General features: G+C 37.0%; 2 protein-coding genes across 2 annotated transcripts; both read right to left on the bottom strand.

Moving 5' to 3' along the window:
- Positions 1–5726: 5726 nt before the first annotated feature.
- On the bottom strand, positions 5727–6227 carry LOC114539651 (integumentary mucin A.1-like). Its single transcript, XM_028560265.1, has one exon. It carries the CDS (start codon positions 6225–6227, stop codon positions 5727–5729), a length of 501 nt encoding a protein of 166 aa, XP_028416066.1.
- A 2677-nt stretch (positions 6228–8904) lies between these two features.
- Positions 8905–10751, bottom strand: LOC114539666. Its single transcript, XM_028560277.1, is given in 7 exon segments — positions 8905–8954; positions 8957–9072; positions 9222–9290; positions 9367–9560; positions 9650–9781; positions 9891–9967; positions 10200–10751. Coding segments are annotated over 7 exon segments (1023 nt in total). The 5' UTR covers positions 10585–10751.
- Between the last annotated feature and the right edge of the window lie 10889 nt (positions 10752–21640).

Here is a 21640-nt window from a genome sequence, read left to right as displayed (position 1 = left end):
TTGTGGCATCGGATTGCTCGATTATAATGCTTTCCGGAAAGAACCCCCTTCACTGATCCTTGCGAGATGATTTCTGCTTCTATCATGATATCCTGAGATAAAAACCCAAACTTTAATTAATATGAAAAGTAAACACGTTCTACTCTATATTCTAAAGTGCCTATATGACACGAAAATATCCCTTTACCAGTTCAACTCTCATTTGAAACAAACAAAACTTTATAGAAGGATTAGTAATACTAAATGTTTCCAATGTGAGTTGAATTGCTAATTTCATATACTATACTCACTTGTAAACCAGCGTCTTTGAAAATTTTTCCAATACCACTACCGTCACCATGTCTGATTACCAACCGTTTAACGAATTCATCATTGCTGCATCTAATCATTTGAACTTTGGAATATATTGCTTCGTCAAAAACTAGCACAATCTCAGGTATATGAAGGCGGTCGCAAATTGACAAACTGTGTTTGAGAAGAGTGTAAACTGTTAAAATGTTGGTGACCGGTGCATCAATAACTGGCAGATATCCAATGGTAGATGACTTTCTTAACTACAGAAACAATAGAGATATTACTAGATGTTTTATATAGTTACACGTAAGCTTTATATGAGCTACATATGTTTTCCTTGTGCTTACCTCTTTGTAGATGTTCGTGTTAAATCCAGTCCAGCCTGGTAAATACTCCCCGCTATCTGCTGTCAATTTTCTGCACAACATATACACGAAATCAGCGTTTCTTCCTAACGTTTGATCATAGTGATGGATGTCCTCCTCAATTGTCCTACTCGTGAATGGCAATATCTTTGTGTCAGGTGCCTTCATGGTGCGTTGCTTCTTACTGACTATTGCTTTCTCGGATAATTTGGCAAGTTTTGGGTGTCCGCTTTGTATAATGATACCATTTGCGACATGAGTCGTGCCTTTTCCAGAAAGTGTCTGTTCGTTAAAGTCGTTGTTGTCCCAGACAATGGTCGTAAACAAGCCTTGCAAAATATTTCTTGGAATCTTGATCTCATTCTTATTTCCTTCGCTGCTGATAATAGCCAACGCAGTGTCATGTTTTGAAACTGTGTCAGTCGACGCTGTGTGTCCAAGGCCATGAAGAATTTTGAGTAATCTTGTCGATCCTGTGATTTGTCGAACAGCCATTCCAAGCGCCAGTGATTTGTGCGTCTGTTTTCTTCCCTTTGATTCTGCATAAATTAGATCTTGTGCAATCGACCCAACTTTGGCATCTTCTTTGGAACTAAGATCGACCTTTTTGTCAGTAACTGGATCACATGTGAAACCTATATAAGATTACGGGAATAGATTGTTTTGCATGTGCAAATGCTAAGTCGTGGGAATCAGGGGGCCACTCTGCGTTGATGCCTTCACTTTCTCTCAAAAGCTTTCGAATTTCTAGTGCTACAAAATAAATGTCAATAGCTTTGACATCTTTAGTGCTACCAATGTGCTGCTCATAACCATAATCAAATTCTTCATTCTCCAATTCAGATTCTGATTCAAATCCACTTCCCGTGTCTGTAGTGCTATCTGCAATATCACCAACAGTTAAAGTGTCTGAATAGACCAATGTGCCTTTGTTCATGGTCTTTGATGAGTGAAAAATGAGTTGAGGGAGACGATCCTGAATGCGTCTTTTCAGTTTTTCTGCACGGTACGGAATGTCAATATTTTCCAAATTATGCACAAAAGCAATAAACTCTTTCAACAAATTGCTGAGTAGTAAAATCTCACCGTTCTGAATGATTTTTTCTCAATTACTTCCTGGCAAAACTCATCAAAAGCTCTGTCATACAGTGTTGGTCCGACAACTTTTTTAGTTTTGGAAAGACATTTAGTGTACGCTTGATAACATTGTCTATGATACTTTGCTTCAATTGCAACGCAATCCCGCCTGCCAATATGGAGAAGAATACTTTCATCATTCCGAAGCACTGCTGCTTGTTTCAAAACACCAGCATCGATAGTTTGGGCCACCGACAACTCTTGCTTGACACGCTTTTTGGTCACCTGAAAAAAATTGCCATGATTATGGCAATAGAATAAACGAAATAACTTTAGGTGACAGAATGTAAGTGATAGAAATTAATTAAAATCTGCGGCTTACCGTATCAGTGATATATAAGGGTCCCGAACGCTTACAGTTAAGCAAATGTCTGGTAATATATTGGATGACACGCTTTTTAGATTAAAGTGGATCGAACTTTCTCGGCCAAGCGAGTGACGTTTCGTACGGGCAACTTTGACTGGCTTTTTTTGACTCACTTTATCTGTTTCGTGTTCGACTTCTACTGGGCGCTTTATGCTGGAATTAGCTATAGTTGTTTTCGCTCTTTTAAGTTTACTTATGTCAGTAAAATTCCGATAGCACTGGATGTGGTAGCCGCAAACTTCGCCTAAGGTCTCTTCGTCTGAGTTGTCATCAATTAGATTAAAAGACTCTTTTGCAGCTACTGTAAAATCTTTATATGGCTGAGGAAGGCGTAGCCACTGTGTTCGTAGATCCTTTACTTTGGCTAAAGTCCCTGCCGTAAATCTTTTCAAATCTCCCTTTTTGCCATCAAAATGAATTGCGCATATGCGATCATTATTAGCTGCCATTTTGTTATGAAAAAAAATCTCTTTTGATAAAACGCCCGAGCAAAACACAAAAAATGCGCGAAACTTTGAGAAACTCATTTACATATCTCAAAAGGCAGCGCAAGCTAAAATGAGGAAACTGGGGTAGAGTAAATCAGTATTATGAGGGATGGAAAATAATTTTAATATGATTTAGATTATTCAAAATGGCGAAAATGTTGACAGAAGAGTTTGAAATGAGAGAATCAGGGAATTGCAGAGCCAATCAGGAGGATCCTGAATAATTGTGGTATAAAAGTTGCCTTAAAACCCTTTCAGACATTGGGACATATTTTCGCGAAACCCAAGGATTGCGTAACGACTAAACAGAAAACTCATGCTGTATACTCTATACCATGTGGTGATTGCGAGAAAGAATATCTAGGTCAAACAAAATGCCAGTTCGGCACACGTTTAAAAGAACATCAAAAGGCCGTATCGAACTTAGACAGTTCAAAATCAGCCTTGGCGGACATGTGTGTCAAACTAACCATAACATTGGGTGGAACGATTCAAAAGTCATTACCACTAATGATCGTTATGGACAAAGGCGTTGTTTGGAAGCCTGGCATATTAATGCGAGTCTTTGTGCCCTTAATAGGGATGACGGAAGCTATTTGCCAAAAGAATATTTACATCTGATTAATAGATGACGTCATTTTGAGAGTATATAAGGAACCGAGTTTCAACATCAGATCACCCCTGATGAAGACACTAGACCAGAGTGTCGAAACGTTGGGTCGTGAAAGTTAATCTTTGTGTGGTGATTACTTTCATTTACTAAAACCAGAGTAGCGATAATTACGATGGATCTTCAAACACATTTTTTAAAAAAACTGCAGGCGGTAGGTGTGGGACTCATGGACTCAGCACATAAAGAAATGGTAATTTGTCATAGTTTTTTTTCAGTTCCCAGCGGGGTGAAATGAAATTTAACAATTTTCAGGCCCAACATAAGGTCTAGTAGATTCAGTTCTCATTTTGACGACGAGGTAACAGAATTATCCATATAACTCGACAACTGAAAGCTATTCGACATACTCGCTATTTGTAGTGTGAACTTCCTAATAAAGATCTGTATTGGACCTTGCAGGAACCTCAAATCTTTACAATGAAATGCCATTTTGTAAAATAAAAATACGAATTCGTATAAATGGCGAGATCGAGCAGTAGAATCCAACAGATTTTTAAAAACATCCACTGTCAAACATCCAGAAATTTTTCAATATTCCTTATTTACTTGAAAAGGATATATTTTTTCCTTTAAGTCAAATAAAGCAAACCAATAAGAAATCAATATTTTTCTTTCACCAGCCAATCGGAAAGCTTAAATTTTGGCGAATGAGTCAGACCCCGCAAAGATAAGGAAAGCATATGAGGAACCAGTATTAGCCCTTCACCAGCCAATCGGAAACGTTTAAATTGCGCAGATGAGTCAGACCCCCGCAAAGATGAGTCAAACTCCTAAGCCAATCAAATGCCTAAAATCAGAAGTCAATGAGGCAAAATTCAAGCGGGCATCCGCTATTATGACTCATTTGCCGAGGGCTCAAAAGTCAGTGACCAGCAACTGCATGAAGCTTAATAACTTTTAACTGGACTGTTAATTTATCGCATGACTATTTTCTCTGACTGAAGTTTAAATATTTCGACCTGGACTTGTGTAATTTTTGACTTAGTCGCATGACTTATCTGACAACCCCTAAATATGCCCCTGCTTTGTCACTAAATTTTTCTTTTCACCTGCCTCTGTGAAAGAAAAACAGTTTTAGGACCACGAAAAAAATTAGGAAAAGTTAAATGTTGCTTTCCACTTGTCAGTGTATAAATTAGCTTATTCTAGTGTGTTTACTCAAATTTTGGTCTAAAATATGTCTGTGGTAAATGAGCATTTGTAGAACTCATTTTGTTGGTCTAACTTATGCTCTTTTGCTTTTTTCAGCTGATGGTATCTTCTCATATGAATGTTGGTATTAAATTCTGCACAAAATTCACCGTTTTTCCTCTGTTCTTTCCAAGTGCTTAAGTTATTGAAATATAAGATTGAGCAGATGTGATAAATCCTGATTTCTTTAGAAAATAATGAATAACAAGATTTAAGTGGTAATTTTAAGCAATAAACCGCTAATAAAACTGAAGAATGTTATTCTTTGTCGTTGACCACTAATATTAAAGGCTTCCATCTCCACGCATTGTGTGAGTGACCGCGTATAGGGGTTGATGACTGGAGACAAAATTGTTTGATTTGACCGTTGAGTCTTGGACTAAAATTTTCAAGTTTCAATCGAAGCATTTCAAAAGCTCTATTTTCTTTGAATTTTTAACGTTTTAATTTGTTGTTTTCACCTTATTTTAAAATGTCCATCAGCAGAATGTGTGGAAGTGCCCCAAGTGATTCAAGTCTGTAAAAAAGCAGGTCGGTTGTGTATGATCGCCCACGAGGGATGATTGTCCTATAATATGATCTTTTCAATGCAATCGCCCACAAGGTATCCGATCTGACCGATCACAAACAGGAGAGTTTTATCAGTATAATTTGAATATTTTTGGTGTTAATTTTTGACAGCTTGGAACATTGACTGTTCTGCACAGATGGTGTAACAATTTTTTTGTTTTATTCCTTTTTTATTCTTCATTCAAACATTAATTTTTGTTGAGAAAACACCAAGAATGAAATTATGTACAGTATGTAAAGCTAGATAGAATTATTATTATATTAACATTGATTTCATTATGAATATTGACAAAACAATTTTTGAAATCCAGATTACTTAAATGGTTCTAACCTTGCACCAGCTAGACCAGCATTCCAGTACTGATGTGCCATTTTAGCCAGATAATGCACAAAATCCTGCACTTAGCCAGGGGAACATGCAATGATCCCTCCATGTCTGCCATGAGCACGACTGTCCATCATCCCAAGCTTTTCATTCTTCATGTAAATTGCAACTGATTTGTCTGGTAGAATTATCAACACTCCAACAACTGTCTTACTTGTTACTTGAAGTGTTTCAAAATATTTCGTTATTTTGTCCTCGGAAAAGGATCCAATGTCTTCTACAACCATTGTTATTCCAGAGATCATCATGACATCTCTCACTTCAAGGTTGGGATATAGTTTCTTGCTGTTGTTGTTCTGCTTGTGGCTGTGTGGTTGCTTGGGTTAGTTGGAGCTGTGGGGTTGCTTGGATTTGTTGAGTTACTTGGGGCTGTGGCATTGCTTGGGGTTTTCGGTTTTCTTGGGATTGTCTGGTTGTTAGGGGTTGTCGGTTCTCTGGAGGTTGTTGGGTTGCCTGGGGATGTTGGATCACTTGTAACTGTCGGTTCTTTTGGAGCTGTCGGTTGCCAGGGGTTGTTGGGTTTTATTGGCCCTTGTATCAATTCTTCTTCGTTCGATGAAAGGGATGGAACTTCATTGAACCAATCTTTCTCTTGACTTGTTTTCTCTTGAGATGTCACATCAGTTGGCTGTTCTGGCTGTATGTGTGTAGTGATTGCCTCCTGTGCTGTTATTCCAAGTTCATAAAGCTTATCGTTCAATGTCTCTTTGCAATGTGGGCAGTTACTGGTACCTGAAAGACACTTGTTGCACTGCATGATGGTAAATCACATCTATTTTCCACATCTGGCAGCCTATCGCCATGAAAGCCAAGTGGCAAAACACATTCACTCATCAAAACATCTCCAAACAGTTGAGGCATCTTTACAACTGTTTGTTTTTGGATTTGACATCAAGGAATTATCTTAATTTGTCACAATGGCTTGAAATATTTTTGCCAGAATGGTTCCCACCTTTATTTTTAAGAACTTGAGTTGTTTTGTTGAGAATGAGTACATTTTTGGTGGAGTAAATTGGTTGCGGAAATTATGTTGATCCTGTTTGGATTAAAAAACTGCTTTGACGTCATTTGATAGACTCTCAGCTGTGTCTGTATCTTGTGTTTGTGCTCTGATAATGCTGTGAGTGTTCTCTACTGGGTATTCATCTTACACAATTTGCCAATTTTTCATGATGTCATATAGCATTGGAAAGTATTTGCCCCGATGATCGATCGTGGATAACCATACAAGAGGTGTTTTGTTGTAGTGTCTTCGCTTTAAACAAGTGAACATTACCCAAATTCGAATAATTGCACTGAAATGCTCCTGGAAGTTATTTGCCTTGAATGTCACAGAGTAAATAGTAAGCACCAGTGGCATATAATTGTCCAATAGGTTTATAACCGTTCCATACTGCGGGATACATGCAAGGCTGAAAAAACAGTCATCAAGACTGTCTCACATCATTATTTGCCTCTTCCTTCTCATTTTGAATTGGTTGAGCTTTTTTCACATACAGGAACATATTCTCGTATACTAATTGTCGGCAATAGAATTGAGCAGGCCAGTCTCCAGGCTGAAGAATAACAAACTTCTTTAAAGGAGCTGTGTCACCTCGTGCGCATCTTTTCTGCGCATAACAAAAATGATCGGAAATTGTCGGAAATCATTCGGAACAAATGTCGCCATACGGATGAGTGAAGCAAAACAATATCAGGAGAATCAATATGGTAAGTCAAATTTCCATATATTTGCATATAAGAAAGCAAGTTTTTTAATTTTGAATGTGTTATTATAACTTTACGGTATAGGCAAGCCGTTGTGATTGCAAAAGCTCGTGTAGCACCAAGAGAAAGGGAAATAGAGGATGTCCATGCAAAGGGAATAACTCATTGTGTTCGAGCGAGTGCAAATGCGGTACCCGTGCAAAACCTTGCAAGAATAGGGTAAGTCCCAAGAAAATATTCTTCTTTTGACTAGAAAGCCTTTCAAACTGACAATATTTATTTTTTTTGTTTTAGGAAATAGCAGAAAATCCCGACAGAGAGCGAGACGACAGAAGCAGACCAGCAGCACGAACACGTGCAAAATCAAGCGGCGGAGCGCAAGGTTTTCGTTTGAGCCACAATCCCATGGAATCCGAGGAAAGTCAGAGAGAAAAAGAGCACAAGGATGTTAAGGTAGAATTTATATAGCCACATAGCAGTGGCAATTTATCATCCTTTAACATTTTACCCTTTGTGAATTTTATATTTTGTCATTTTGATGCAGGACTTCATTGATACATTGGACGAGAGTTTAGTAAGAAAGCTTGCAATTCGAGTTGCGCAGGGGAATTGGTAGCATGGACTACATACACTCCTTGTTACTAATGGAGGATGACCTGGATGAGGCTGGTGATGAGAGTGAGTTTTGGGAGGGAACCTCCACACAAGATCCAGAGGCACAGGATCAACCAAATGAGCCACCCACCCAAGATCCAGAGCATTTTGGAACAAATAAGCCTGACTGGTGTAATTGTGGAAGATGTCAACCCATGCCACAGGAGGTTGAGAACAAATGCTGTAAATTAAAAAATGCATTACACTTTCTTCCCGCTTCACAAAATTATGCCTCGACCCTGATGTGCTGGAGCTGTGTATAAGAAATACGGGAGATATACGTAATGACAGGGAAGATAACAGCACAAGAGCATTTCGAAAGGCGGCATATAGACAATTTATTTTGGCACGCCATGGTCACCTGGGCAGGGGTAACAGACGAGTATGCCCCTCATGTGTTGTATTAAAAATTAGAGAACGTTTTCCATCAATCACAGGAATTTACATGGGATTTAGGGAACACTAAGTCAGATAATTTTAAATGGGGACAATGAAGTTTGAAATATAAAGGGTTTCTCAATAAAAATGGGGAACTCAAAAGTATTTTTTTGAAACTGAATATTTCTAGCACACCAGGGGCTGGTTGTACAAAGGCTAGATAGTGCTATCCACCAGATAGTGTTTTTTTAATTGCCCTAAAATTGCCATTTGCTGAGTTGCTATAACCTTAATATTCTTACATGGATATTATTTTCATAACTGATAAAAAAACACTATCTGGTGAATAGCACTATCTAACCTCCATACAACTGCTCCTGGTACTGTAATTTATTGTTATTTTAAGTATATATATATATATATATATATATATATATATCAAAATGGTCATATCATAAATTTATGTACAGTCAATACATTTAGTTGCGAGTTCAGGCTGTTCACTTGTTTGCACACATGTCTATGTAAATCTGCTCCTTCGTTCAACAATTTCTTTAGTAGGAGGAGGTGGGACATGAGCAATTGTTGGAGCTATTAAAGCTGGATCACTTGTATTCAGGGCAACAAGTTGTGTCACGCCACCACTATCACCAATTCTCCTTCTAAATATTTTCGAAATGAGCACTGGCACATATTCATAGCTCTTTGTCACTTTCACAACTTTGTTATCCCACTGCCTTGTCCTTGGGTTATATTTCCTAGTAACCACATTTTCACCAGCTTTTGTTGTTGCTTGTGCAAGATTTATATGGAAATTCCAGTCAATTGCAGTGAGCTGCCTTCTTGCCTTGTATGCTCTATAGCTAAATCAAATAGCAATGTGTAATAATCTTTGAATTATTTGTACCCACACAAGAAGAGTTCAAGGCTATCGTGTAACTAGTTAACAAACAACTTTGCATTTCAAGATAAGTATTAAAGGTGTATACCATCCTGTTTACAAAAGGCTTACCTGAAGGGCGTTCGTTTTGGGGTGTAGACTAAACCAAGGCTATTAGCACACTCAATACCACCAGTATGCCTATTAGATGAAATAAAAAATAAATGAAAATAACCACAAACTAGATTGCTTATTTCAACCAGTTTTTCTTCCTTACCTGAATCGGGTATAATACTTGAAAGAAGCAAGTAATTCTGGGTTCAAAATTACTTTTTGCAGTTCAGCAAAATCTTTGTCTCGTCGATCAAACCAAGGGAGAGTTTCATCATGCTGACCCTCCTCATGGTCACATTGGCCACCTAGCCATTGATGATCATTGCAGATGTGATGCAACAATCCGATCCATTTGTCCTAAAGATAGTATTTGGGATATGTTAAGAATATTCTGTTGAGCTGTATCAATGTGCAAAAAATCCTACACAGCATTAAAATAAAAATACCTTCATAACTTTTAAAGCCTCTTCGTCAGTGGTTGCTTCATCCTCCCTACATCTACTTGAACAGTGCCAAAAATGTCTGATTATGTGGGGTGACCAGTCTTTAATTTTGGCCATTGCTTTTGAATTTCCTAACTGAAGAGAGATGCAAATTGAAAGTAGTTTTGCTAATTATAATAGCACAGTTACATTTGTGTCAGTCTAACAGCAAGCTAAGTGTGCACATCAAAAGTGATATACAAACCTTGGCAAGGCATTTTTTAATGCTTTTGGACTTGTGCCACACATCCAAGCTATGTATCATATCCTGATATTCAGCTTCTGTGAAAGATAAAACATAAATCGATTTTTATTTAACTATTATAGCACTTTGTGACTTTCTTTTACCTAAAGGTTTTAAAACCTGGAGAAGAGCTAATAGCTTTCTTCTAAAAATGCTTGTTGTGATAACTTATGTTAAGACAAAAGATTACTATTTAATGAAGTTGCAAATCATCATCATTATGCATCTTTCAGCCATTAAAAAAAATGAAAAGGAAATATTTTAACATACCAAGTAATGCTTTAACAGATGTGGAAGCATCTGTCACCAGTTCGACGATTTTCAATTCATCCCTTAGACGATCAAGGCTTCTCTTGACTGCCATTTTTTCCATGTTGGTGGATTTTAAGCCAACATGTCTCTTATCCAAGACTTCAACATCAAGAATATAATTTGACTCTACTTCCATCATGAAATAGCACATATTCTTGGCATTGAAGCCTGGTGAGTCACATTGCCCGTCACCGCCAACAACTACATCTTTTCCAGAAAACTCGCCTATTATTTCTCCTCTCATCCAAGACCACCATTCATTTATCTCTGGAATCAGATACAATCGTTGGAACCGGTAGTATGTTGAGCTAGAAAGAAACTCCAGATTAAGGAATCTTGCCATCCTTTCAACTTTGGCATAATTACTTCCAGACAACAGGATAGAGGCAGCTGTTTGCAGATTATTAGCAAAAATGTCATTAACCACATGTGATGATGTGAATCTAAATTTATGTCCCAAAGGACACTCTGCATTGACAATCACTGTAACACCAACAAAGTGATACTTGATGTGCGGTTGAGCAATGCACCCAGGTATCTGGCATCTGGATTCAAACACTGACAGAAGCAGATCCAGGGAGCAGACAATTTTTTTTTCCATTACCATGTGGTACTCTTCAGGCATTGCATACAACTCCTCCCTCCTACTCAGTTTTCGATGGGGCCCATAGCCAATAGTTGAGGGTTTTATCTCTTGTGGCAGGTGAGATATTTCTGGCAAGACTTTTTCTTCAGACTCATCATCATCTTCCAACTCAGGGTCTAAATTGATGAAATCATTGTCATCAAAATCAGACATGTTGTCTTCACTGATAAAGAAGGGGACAATAAAAGCATAAGAAACATGATATAAAAAATGACTAAACAAACTAACTGAACAACATTATATTTCTTACTCTGAATCACTTTCTTTCTCTATAGTTCTTTCATCATTCATGTCTTCAATGGCCAGCTGTGTAATTTCATGTGATCTGTACAAGAAAAATCAAAAATGTTTTATGAAATCGTAGACTTTTTACATAAAAATTGTTGGGAAGAATTTACCAGAAGACCATACCTAATATCCTCCAAACTGCTATCATCAGAAAACTCTTCTTCATCATCAGTAAACATAGATGTATTCCCCTTATCCTCATCTCTTGGTGTGACATTATGACTAATGTAGTATAAATAATATTTTCTTCTTAATAATCTTATCAGCTTGTTACATGAAAGGTAATATTCATTGATACTGAGAAGTCAAATTATTAATAGCAGTATACTCAATAGGTTTATACCTTTCAAGTGATATACTTGGTCCACCAAAGCTTGAGTCACTGGCCATTGGTGGTAAAATCGGCGACTCCACAGGGACAACAATGTCTCTCACAGCTTTTAACGGAGTCGATGTTGTCGGACCTCAAAATGCAATTTCAATGTTTTATTTTGGCTCACTGGCCATATCTATGGTTACGCAAAGCATGCACTTTTTTGAAAGGAAATCAATATTCTCCGTAGAGAAAAAAAAGCCTTTTCTTACCCTCGTTAGTGACATGTGACATAACCCCAATGTCATCTCCTCGTGCGCCACTGTCACATGGCTGCGTTCTACCTGTCGGTCCTTTCCTTACTGCCAAAACTTGCTGATTTATATTTTCCCTAAAAAATGAAATTGCCTTTCTAATAGCCATGCTTTACTTTTAATCGAATTGTTTCAAATAATCAACTTTACCTTCTGCGAAATTCCAAGGACAGAAGATGAGCAGCAAAGTCGCTATTGCTACATTTTTCGTACCCTGCGTCGCTTTTCGCATCTCTCCATGCTTCAAATATCTTTAATGATAAACATATGCGTTTGTTCGCACTATTCCAGCCTTTTTGTGAACTTATCGCACCACTATATTTTCGTTTCCTTCCTGAATTGTCGCGTTTGCCGCCATGCGCTCCCACACATGGCGCCGCCATCTTGGATATGAAACTTGATATCTACAGGCTGTAGTTTTCAAGTTTCTATATGCGCAGAAAAGATGCGCACGAGGTGACACAGCTCCTTTAAGTATGATTTTAAACTAGTTGATAGTGCTACATCATGGGAGATCCCAAATGGTTATTTCCCTTTTAGCTCAAGTTCAATCTTTAAAGTCAACCTAGTGCACATTATCCATTTTCCTCATTTGCCTAGCTGAGTTACTTTTGCAATATTCATGTATTCTTAATCTTTGCAGATGTAATTCCATGTCGGGGCTCACAAAGTTGTCTGTCATCCAATGTGGCATAATTCATGCATAAGAGTGTGCTAAATTTGACATCTCACAGGGTGAAGTAATCATCTTTGTAATGGCAGGGATATTTATTCCTTTTGGGTAGTGGAGGTTAGTTATGTCTGTTGGTCTTTTAACTGCAGGTAGCTGTTTGAATGCTTTTACAATGATTGTAAACATGATGTTGGCTTGTGAAAATTTAGTTTGAGTTGGTCTTCTCACCGTATGGACAGTTGTGTAGTCATCAATAACTAAGGGCATTAAAGTGCCTCTGACACAATTTTTTTTCAAGCAATATCATTTCTTTGCATAATTTCTAGAGTATTTGCGAAGACAGAATTTAATTTTATGTATTAGTTCAATTTTTATGGCAGTTTGAAAATGGCTAAATTGTCATTTCAGTTGTCTCACTTCCAAGAGAATAATATGCATGCGGGGGAATGGAACAAGTATATTTTCTGACGTCACGCAAGGTACTTGTGCAGTTGCGATATGCAAATCCAATATCATCTACATACAAAGCGTCTATAAAATATATTATTAAAAAAGATAGTTTTTAGTTGCATTGCTGCTAATTGTACGGTCTTAAAGATGGCATAAGGCAATTATGTTTTTCAACGATGACCGGCCTGAAGCCAAAAAGCGAAGAAAAATTTGGGTCGATTTCGTCAGAGCAAAACGGATATTCAAACCTTCAAAATCATCGATGCTTTGCTCTGACCATTTCAAACCTGAGGACTTCGAGAGGAGATTTTTTATGTTACCTGGCCAAACAAAACCAAACCATCAAAAGCTGAGGACTGATACAATCGAAATTTGCGTTTATTAAAGCTCTGCCTCAAGTGCCAGGAGCAGACGGATGGTGAGCAATTGTCTTTTTTTTTATACTCTTAGTATTTCTGGCAAAGAACATTTTAACAAGTATAATATTTGAAATCTTTTGATTGTATTGCTTTTTATGCTAAAGGTGATTAGAAAAATTCATGACGATTTGTGCCAAGATAATTTAATCGAACCAACGCTGAAGCGAAAAAGGTTATCCACAGGCACAGAACAGAAAAAGAAAAAACAAGATCCCTAAGAGATTAAGAATGGTGATGCAAGTCCTATAGAAGAGGAGCTTGTAAGTGTAGGAACATTTTAATATAAAATAGTAATTCTACTTTATAACATACTTTTTACAAATCATATTATACTTATAGTTTAAAATATGTGATTATTGAACACACTCAGCAAATATATGTGTAAAAAGTGCCCTTGATAGCTTGTGTATTCAGAAATAATTATATGCAACTGTTGTTTCAGGTAACAATGGAGGTGCAAAGTATTCCTGAGAAAGAGAGTGATGGGTTTCAGGAACTGATGAAAAGCAACCGTAGGTTGAAAAATCAAGGGAAAAGCCTGCAAGGAAATGTAAAAGAGAAGAAAAATAAATTGAAAAGGTTGAAACGGAGAGGTAATTAAAATCTAAGTGGTAATTATATTGGAACAAACCACTCTACTTACAACAAACTATAGAGGCGACCATCATCACAAAAATTTGAAATACTATGATGTTTCAATGTAACATGTAAGTATTTATTATTTTTGCAGTAAACAAGCTTGAGCAATCATTTGAACAAATGGATGAAAGCAATGAAATGCAGGATGAGACTTACCATGAAAGTGAAAGTGAGAATGAACTGAGTGATGATGAAGAAACTGAGGAAAGTTATGATGGTTATGATGATGAGTATGAACCCCATGATAATGATGATGAATGTGACACATTTAAACGTGATGAATTGAAAGAAGTATCAGAGTGAGTGAATATTACATTTATGTAACCAAGTGGTATAGTCCTGGTATTCCAATACTGTATATACTGTATTTTCAAGAAATTGTTGTTACATAGTATATTTATTGCATTATATTTATAGTCTTGACAGGTCACTGACAATGGATGGCAACGTAAGGACTGAACCCAAACACATTGTGTTTCTATCCAAGCTGTTAATACTATTCGGGTATTGTCATTCATGTCATCGCCAACTTTACCGGTCATGTGTCGGACATGCTGTACAGCAGTTATTGCCATGAATATTGCCCGCAACTGCCCGAAAATTTCCCGCGAGCTCGTTTCGATATGGCGACAAGAAAAAGAAGTGATGTCGATTACAAGCAATTGAACGATATTTCTTCAGTTGTGTTATACAACACAGCGCCAAAAAGAAAGCGGAAGACTCTTCCGACATCATATCTTGTTGAAAGAATAATTTCAAAACGAAGAACGAAAAATGTAAGTTAAAATTTGCGCGAAGTTAACATTCAACATCTTGTGGTATCATTTTCAATTTAAAGAATTTGTGTTAAGTGTTCTTAATAAATTTTCAAAGGACAATGAGTATCTGATCAAATGGAGTGGTTGGCCTTTGAGTAGCTGTACGTGGGAACCTTCAAGTCATCTTAGTGAAGAGTTATTGAGGTACGAAAATAAAAAAACGATATTTATTATAGCTTGGCCACAGTTTTTTGTTCTAAAGCTTTAAAACATAATGCAAGAGAATAGAGATGCTTAATGATGGCTATTTTCTATACCCTATAACATGTTGTGTCAAACAGAACTGTAGAAGTCTACATTGTAGCCATTCCTAGATGGTAAGCTAACTTCATAGGCATATTTAGGCCCTAGCCCTAGGTAAACTTCCCTAGGCTTCAACTGTTATCCCAGTACTGAATGAATTTTTTTATTCTTTAGAAGTTATGAAAAGCCTCCAGTGCCTAGCAGTGAAAGGTTGGAAACAGCAAGCAGACAGTTTTATTTGGGAATCCTTTCACTGCTACGATCAAAGTCTACTGCACCCACATATGTCCCCATAGACTTAGACATTTGGCGCTATATCACCTATAGAAAAGGTAAAGAGTCAAACCATAAAGGGTTTTGGTTGTATACCATTGAGGACATGTGCCGCTTGCAACTCCCAGAGTATTGGTGGTATACTCTTAACTTGCATGGAGAAGGGAAGGCAATAATGCCTCCATTAAAAATTAAGCCAATTTTAAGTTACAACAACAAAATAATTATGGATGGCATATTAACACAGGCACCCAAAATGCCCATTGAAAAACTTTGTATTGACGTTGTGAGACGCCCATGCAATGTAAATAACTTATAGTGCTAAGTAAATTGTATATACATAAATATTTTATTATATTCATTGTACTTCTTTTCAAAAACAAACAGTGTGCATAAACAATTTATTAAGTTGATATGGTGTCCCCTTGTGTGTGTGGATTTTGTACTGCATCCTGAAACATTTCTTGCAATCACTTAACATTCCTCACACGAGTTTTAATGCCAAATTTTTTCAAAGCCTGCCGAAGCTCTTTAGGTGACATGTTCTCAGCATCAGGTTCATTACTGGAATAATTTTCATTGATATGTATTTGTTTCTCATCATCCATTCTGCGCTTTTGCTTTGCCCGCTTCTCCTTTAATTCATGTTCCCAGTACTGTGCACTTCTCTTCTGGTAGGTTCTTGGTGTTCTTGAAGTTGTGAAAATCCTTCCACTCTTTTCGCCACTAGGAGAACATCTCGAGCAACATCCCACTTGTTTGATTTGTTGAGATGCACTCTTCTGCAATCATCATTGTTTTTTTCAATGCCTGTATTTAAAAAGTAGTTAAGAATATATTGTAATATGATGTATATATTACCTTGATTTAATTGCCTATTTATTCTATATGCCCTTTATTATTAACTCACCTTGGCCTGTAAATTTTTTTATGCCACTGTGTTTTCTCATAAATGAGGGGGCACGATATACCATTGCATGCATGTATGGAGTGACATTGGATTTGCAATATCCATCACATACCCCACCAAGAGAAGTAAATAGTTCTATCCACTTTCTCACCTGAAATGTCAACAAAAATGGTTAATTAACTAAAAAAACAACTATTTAGTGAATGCCTTAGCCTTACTCTTTAAGGTGTTCATTTATATACACAGAAACAAACCTTTTCAAAGTAATTAGCAACAAAATCATCAGATGGTTCTTGTTTATTTAACATCTTGTATAGTTCAGAGAAATTCTGGAATCATTCATAAAATATGGAAATATCAAAATTAAATTTTCTGAAATTCAAATTGAAATTGAAATTCATGATGCTAGAGTGCATCTACATGTTATACACCAGTTCAAGTATACTGCTAACTCACCTTCCACAGATTTATTACAGTCTCACTACAATCTGCCTGGATAATGCCGCCTAATTTTTCTGGGAGATTTTTTAAAAGGAGCTTTTTATCTGTTCCCATTAGGCTGGTAAAATCATGTATGCCACTTGCTACACCATCTGCATTTTTCTTTTCCCACACTTTGAAACTAACTCCACAGCTGTTTATAGCTGCTATTAGTGAGTCAAGATGCAGATTTGTTCTTTTACATGGTGGTTTATTGAAGTTGTCTAGCTTATCCCAATTTATTGCAGCTGACACAAGGTTTTTGATCAAGATATCTACAAAGATGAATATGCACTGACTTTATAACCCAACTAAGGCTTACTGGTTTTAATGAGGAAGGAAACAAGAGTACTGTACCCAGAGAAAAACCCTTGATTGTCACATTTCATTAGAGGAAAGGGGTAGTGTGGTAGAGCAGCTGATGATACAGGATCTTATATTGAAAAATGCTAATAACCTTTTAATTAATCTAACTGCAATTTACTAGATTATATTTTTCAAGAGTATTAAGGATGTTATCAGCTTACCTGTGATCCTTAGCATGAGATGTAACTCATCAAGGACAACATTCTCCAAAGGAACATTGAGCAAAGGCTGGTGAACACAAGAGTAACTTTGCTTCCATGCACATTTTTTTATCTCTTCCAGAGTCCTGGCCATGGGTTCTTCAGAGTAATGTTTCTCTGACTTAGACATGTCAAACCTAATATATAGCAAACAACATGCACCTTAGCCGCTTGTCCAGTAGTTCCTATATTAGGCTCTGTATAACCCTTAACAATATGAAAAGTCAGCTTTTGCTTTTTAAGTCAAATTTTGCAGTTGATGAAATACAGATGGGATTCCACACAATAGCTTAGCAGTATGACATCTTAATCATCTTACACATTTACACTGAAAGCTTATTTACGTATTGTGATACAGTCTTTTACCTGTTGTTCTTGTGAATGATGCACCAGATGCATGCATGGTCTGGGTGTGGCACCTTTCATCCCCAGAAGCAAAAGAAGGAACTAAAAATATTTACAACATTCCATCAGCAACTTGTGGGAAAAATGACTTGAAATAAAATCCTATTTACTTTATAGTCACCACCAAGGAAGATCTCAACTGGAACACTGATGTCATCTATCATGATTTTTCCTTCCTTGATTATATCATTCACTGCAGAAAATATATCTGAAAAGGAATTTCTCAGCAAATCATAACTTTCCTGTCCTTTAACAATACCAATTGTATGGCTACCTGAAATAGAAAAATATACATATCATTAATTTAAGGTAGCCAATCATTAACTGGCAGTATTCCCGCACTGATTTCCTCATTGTAAGTTGATTTTCCAAATGCATACTTGGATTACTTGCTATGACTAATTAACAGATTATTTTCAGACAAATATACCTTTTGATGACATCACATCATCAGCATCCAAAAGTGAGAAAGACATGATCACAAAACTTGTTATTCTGGTCATTTGTGCCCCATCACCACTGATCTTGACTCTAAGTTTGTGATCACTGTTTTCATTGAACTTCTCTAAATCAACCTGAAAAGGAGCATACAAATACAATCATTTGGGGCTATACAAAGGCTCATATTGATTAAGGCTTTATTGTCTGTCATTAGAGAAGCTGTACCATAACAATTTTTACATATTGGGTTAAAGAATAAGAAAACTTGCCTTTTTCCTTATTGTGTTCCATAATTCAGACTTCAGATCCAGCTGTGCACCTTCTTCCACACCTGGGGTTCTGGTTATGTGACAAAGACTATTTAGGTCAGTTTTGCATTGCTTTACCAAGTAAGAGGGAGGGAGCTTTTCCCCACCATCTGTCATTGTCAATTCATGATAAGCTGCCTCACTTATACAAAAACTGTCCATGACAAAAAGGACCTGGTGAACCTTTTCTCTTTCCTCTTCAGACAGATCCTTATAAGGTGTACCTCTCCCATCTTCCGTCTGGTAATCCATCTCATGAGATCTACCACTACCATCTTTGAATGTTACTTTGCTCAACTTGAGACCAAAGGTCTGAGCAAACCATAGAGCTTGTTCCACATTTGTCTTTAGCTCCCTTATCTTTCGTCGTTGTTGCCTATCTTTAAGTTCAAGAATGGGTTTTCCACTGTTCTTGAATCCCTCTTGCTCTGAAATTTTATCAAAATATTGCCACAAGTTGGTATTTTCATCCTGAAGTTTTTCTAATTCAGCCTTTGCATCTGTTAAGTCATCATCTGCTTCCTTTCTAAGAGCAACTGCTTGAACTAAACGTTCATACAGTTCCTCGGACCGTTCGTGAAGCCTCCTATTTTCTTCTTCTAACGCTTCTTTTGCAGCATTTAGTTCATGCAGCTTGCGTTCTAATTCCCCTGCAGTCAAAAGTTCTCCATGACGAATGGCAATTCTTTTACTTTGACTTGCAAATTTTACATAATTTCCGCCAATTTTCCCCCTAAAATTGCTTTTAACCCTTGAGCAAACTTTCCTCAGTATTTCCTCAATTCTTTTGCAATCTTTCTTGACCAGCACGGCGTGGCTTTCGGAGAGAAAACAGTTAAGAATTTCGATGTAGCTGAACGATAACAAGATAGCCTTCTCTTTAAAGTCTTGCCAGCTTTTCAAAACTTCGTTAGTTATATGAAGTGTGAAAGCAACTTCTTCCGAACTAATGCATTGCCTCCTTACATATTTCAGACAATGATTTGTATCAACAATAACGTCACTTTTGTACTTCTCAAAATTATAATTTTGTTTAAAAATATCAGACATATTATAATTTTAAATGAGCGCGCGTAAGAGCGCCTTCGATTCCCGGTCCACAAAACCGGAAGTAAACATTGCAATGGCTTTAACCGCTGATAGCGTCGATCGTGATTTCAATATCTCACAACCGATCACAGCATTAGAAATTTCAGATCATGGCGAGTATTTTGATACCAAACACGTCGTCTAAAGGGAAATTGGAATGCTTGAAAGTAGACTTCAAAACCCGAAGAACTTTAATGAGCTAAATATGATCGAGTGTTTACATGTAATGGTGATCTCATGCAAGCAAATGCAAAAATTACTCGATTTCACAAGCTAAATGGAAAAGGTTGTTCTCCTAATTTGCAGACATATTTTGAGAGCAGTTTGCAAAGATGTTCACGTTTTGTGTCCTATTTGAGCAAATCACAAAGAATGGGCAGATTTTCCAATATCTGGAAAATAAATCTTGATATTTGACATATTTTAATGTTTTAATACGTGAATGAAGGACCTGCGCTAGTAGAAATAATTCATTAAATGGAAAAGTAAATTGACGTTTTTCCAACATTTTTTTTCATTTAGCTGTATATTTTTAGTAGAGGAACAGTATTCCATTTGAGCAAATGAGGAAGACAAAGTCAATTTCTTTTAAAACGCGGTTTTTATTGCTATTGCAATGTATTTACTATGATTTACATAGTAAAATTGTTTACATTATTGGGAGCATCCGCTTTCGCACTGCAAGCGCAATGTCCGTTAAAGTTGGCGATGTAAAGCTGACAATCCTCTTGTTACAACAAAGGCTGTTGGTACGAAAGCTGTTGTCACTACCACATGCAGCAACCCGACTTGCCCTCAGAAGACAACAACGAGGCATAGCCCCTTGTTTCTGGAACAAAAATATCTGCTGGAAATTTACTGCTATGCATGTCAGTTCTGTTGGGAGGTGATTCAATTTCTAAAGTTCGCCAGATTTCCTTACATATGGGCCTTGGTTGTGTTTCTTTAAATACCTACTTTTGCTATCAAAAGGTTTGTACACACCAAACGACTCCGTATATACAGAATTCATATATACAATATGCTGACAATGTAGGTTAATAGACTAATTTTGTAGTTATTGATCATATGATGGTATGTGACTAGTAGAACAAAACAGTTTTCATTACCAAGAATAATTATACTTACATGTACATTTTATTTTTCAGAAAATGTTTTTCCCTACTATACAGGGTGTATCAAAAAAAATGTCCCAAATGTAAAATTTCCGTTTTGCAGGATATTTTGCAGAATTTGGCAAATTTTTGTGTTCCTAGAGATAGTTAAGACTTATCTGGTATACCTAGGCCAAGTTTGGTTTTTCATTAACAAAATTATGTTACTGGGGGGGTGGTTCCTTTCCACTGATGTTGAGAGGGCTTGCGTGCAAAAATGTGAAGCTGAAATTGAGATATTATTTAGCTGTCTAAAAGTAGGAAAGCTTTTTAATAAACTGTCAAAGTTTCAGGAAAAATAATGCAAACTGGGAGCAACGCGCGACCCCTAAAAGTGACAAATATTTCATTGCGCGCAGTGGATTAAATTGCATCGTTGATTTATTAAAGCGAGAAACTGAACAAGAAGACGAAGCGATTTAATAATAAGATTCTTATTCTTGATGTTAATCCTCAACATTTCCACCATTTCTTTCTAAGCAAACGTCTGAGCATGGTAAACACTGAACGGCGAACCACATTTGTCTGTGCTGCCTCAAATTATCCATTTCGTTCGAAATTCTTTCTTCCAAATCGCCTACGCTACCACCGGCAAATCTAGGCGAATGGAAAGACAAATGGTTCACTGTTCAGTGCTTAGTATGCTCAGACAAGAAGCAGTTTGCTTAGAATGAAATGGTGGAGATGCTGAGGATTAACATCCCGAAGAAATTGCTTTGTTTTTGTGTTCAGTTCCTCGCTTTAATTTATTCATTTGCCCAGCCTTACATGAGATCAGTCACGCTAAAATCAACCATGCATTTAATCCACTGCGCGCAATGAAATATTTGTCACCTTTAGGGGTCGCGCGTTGCTCCCAGTATGCATTATTTTTCCTGAAACTTTGACAGTTTATTAAAAAGCTTTCCTACTTTTAGACAGCTAAATAATATCTCAATTTGAGCTTCACATTTTCGCGCGCAAGCCCTCT

The sequence above is a fragment of the Dendronephthya gigantea genome, unplaced genomic scaffold, assembly GCF_004324835.1.
Source record: "Dendronephthya gigantea isolate DGI-Jeju-01 unplaced genomic scaffold, DenGig_1.0 000211F, whole genome shotgun sequence".
Taxonomy (NCBI): Eukaryota; Metazoa; Cnidaria; class Anthozoa; order Malacalcyonacea; family Nephtheidae; genus Dendronephthya; species Dendronephthya gigantea.
Note: the sequence above shows the minus strand (reverse complement) of the source record. Positions and strands in the feature narration are given on the sequence as shown.

Bases quoted from the DNA above. Each gene is read 5' to 3' on its own strand.
- LOC114539651 (XM_028560265.1), bottom strand. From the start codon at position 6,227: ATGCAGTGCAACAAGTGTCTTTCAGGTACCAGTAACTGCCCACATTGC.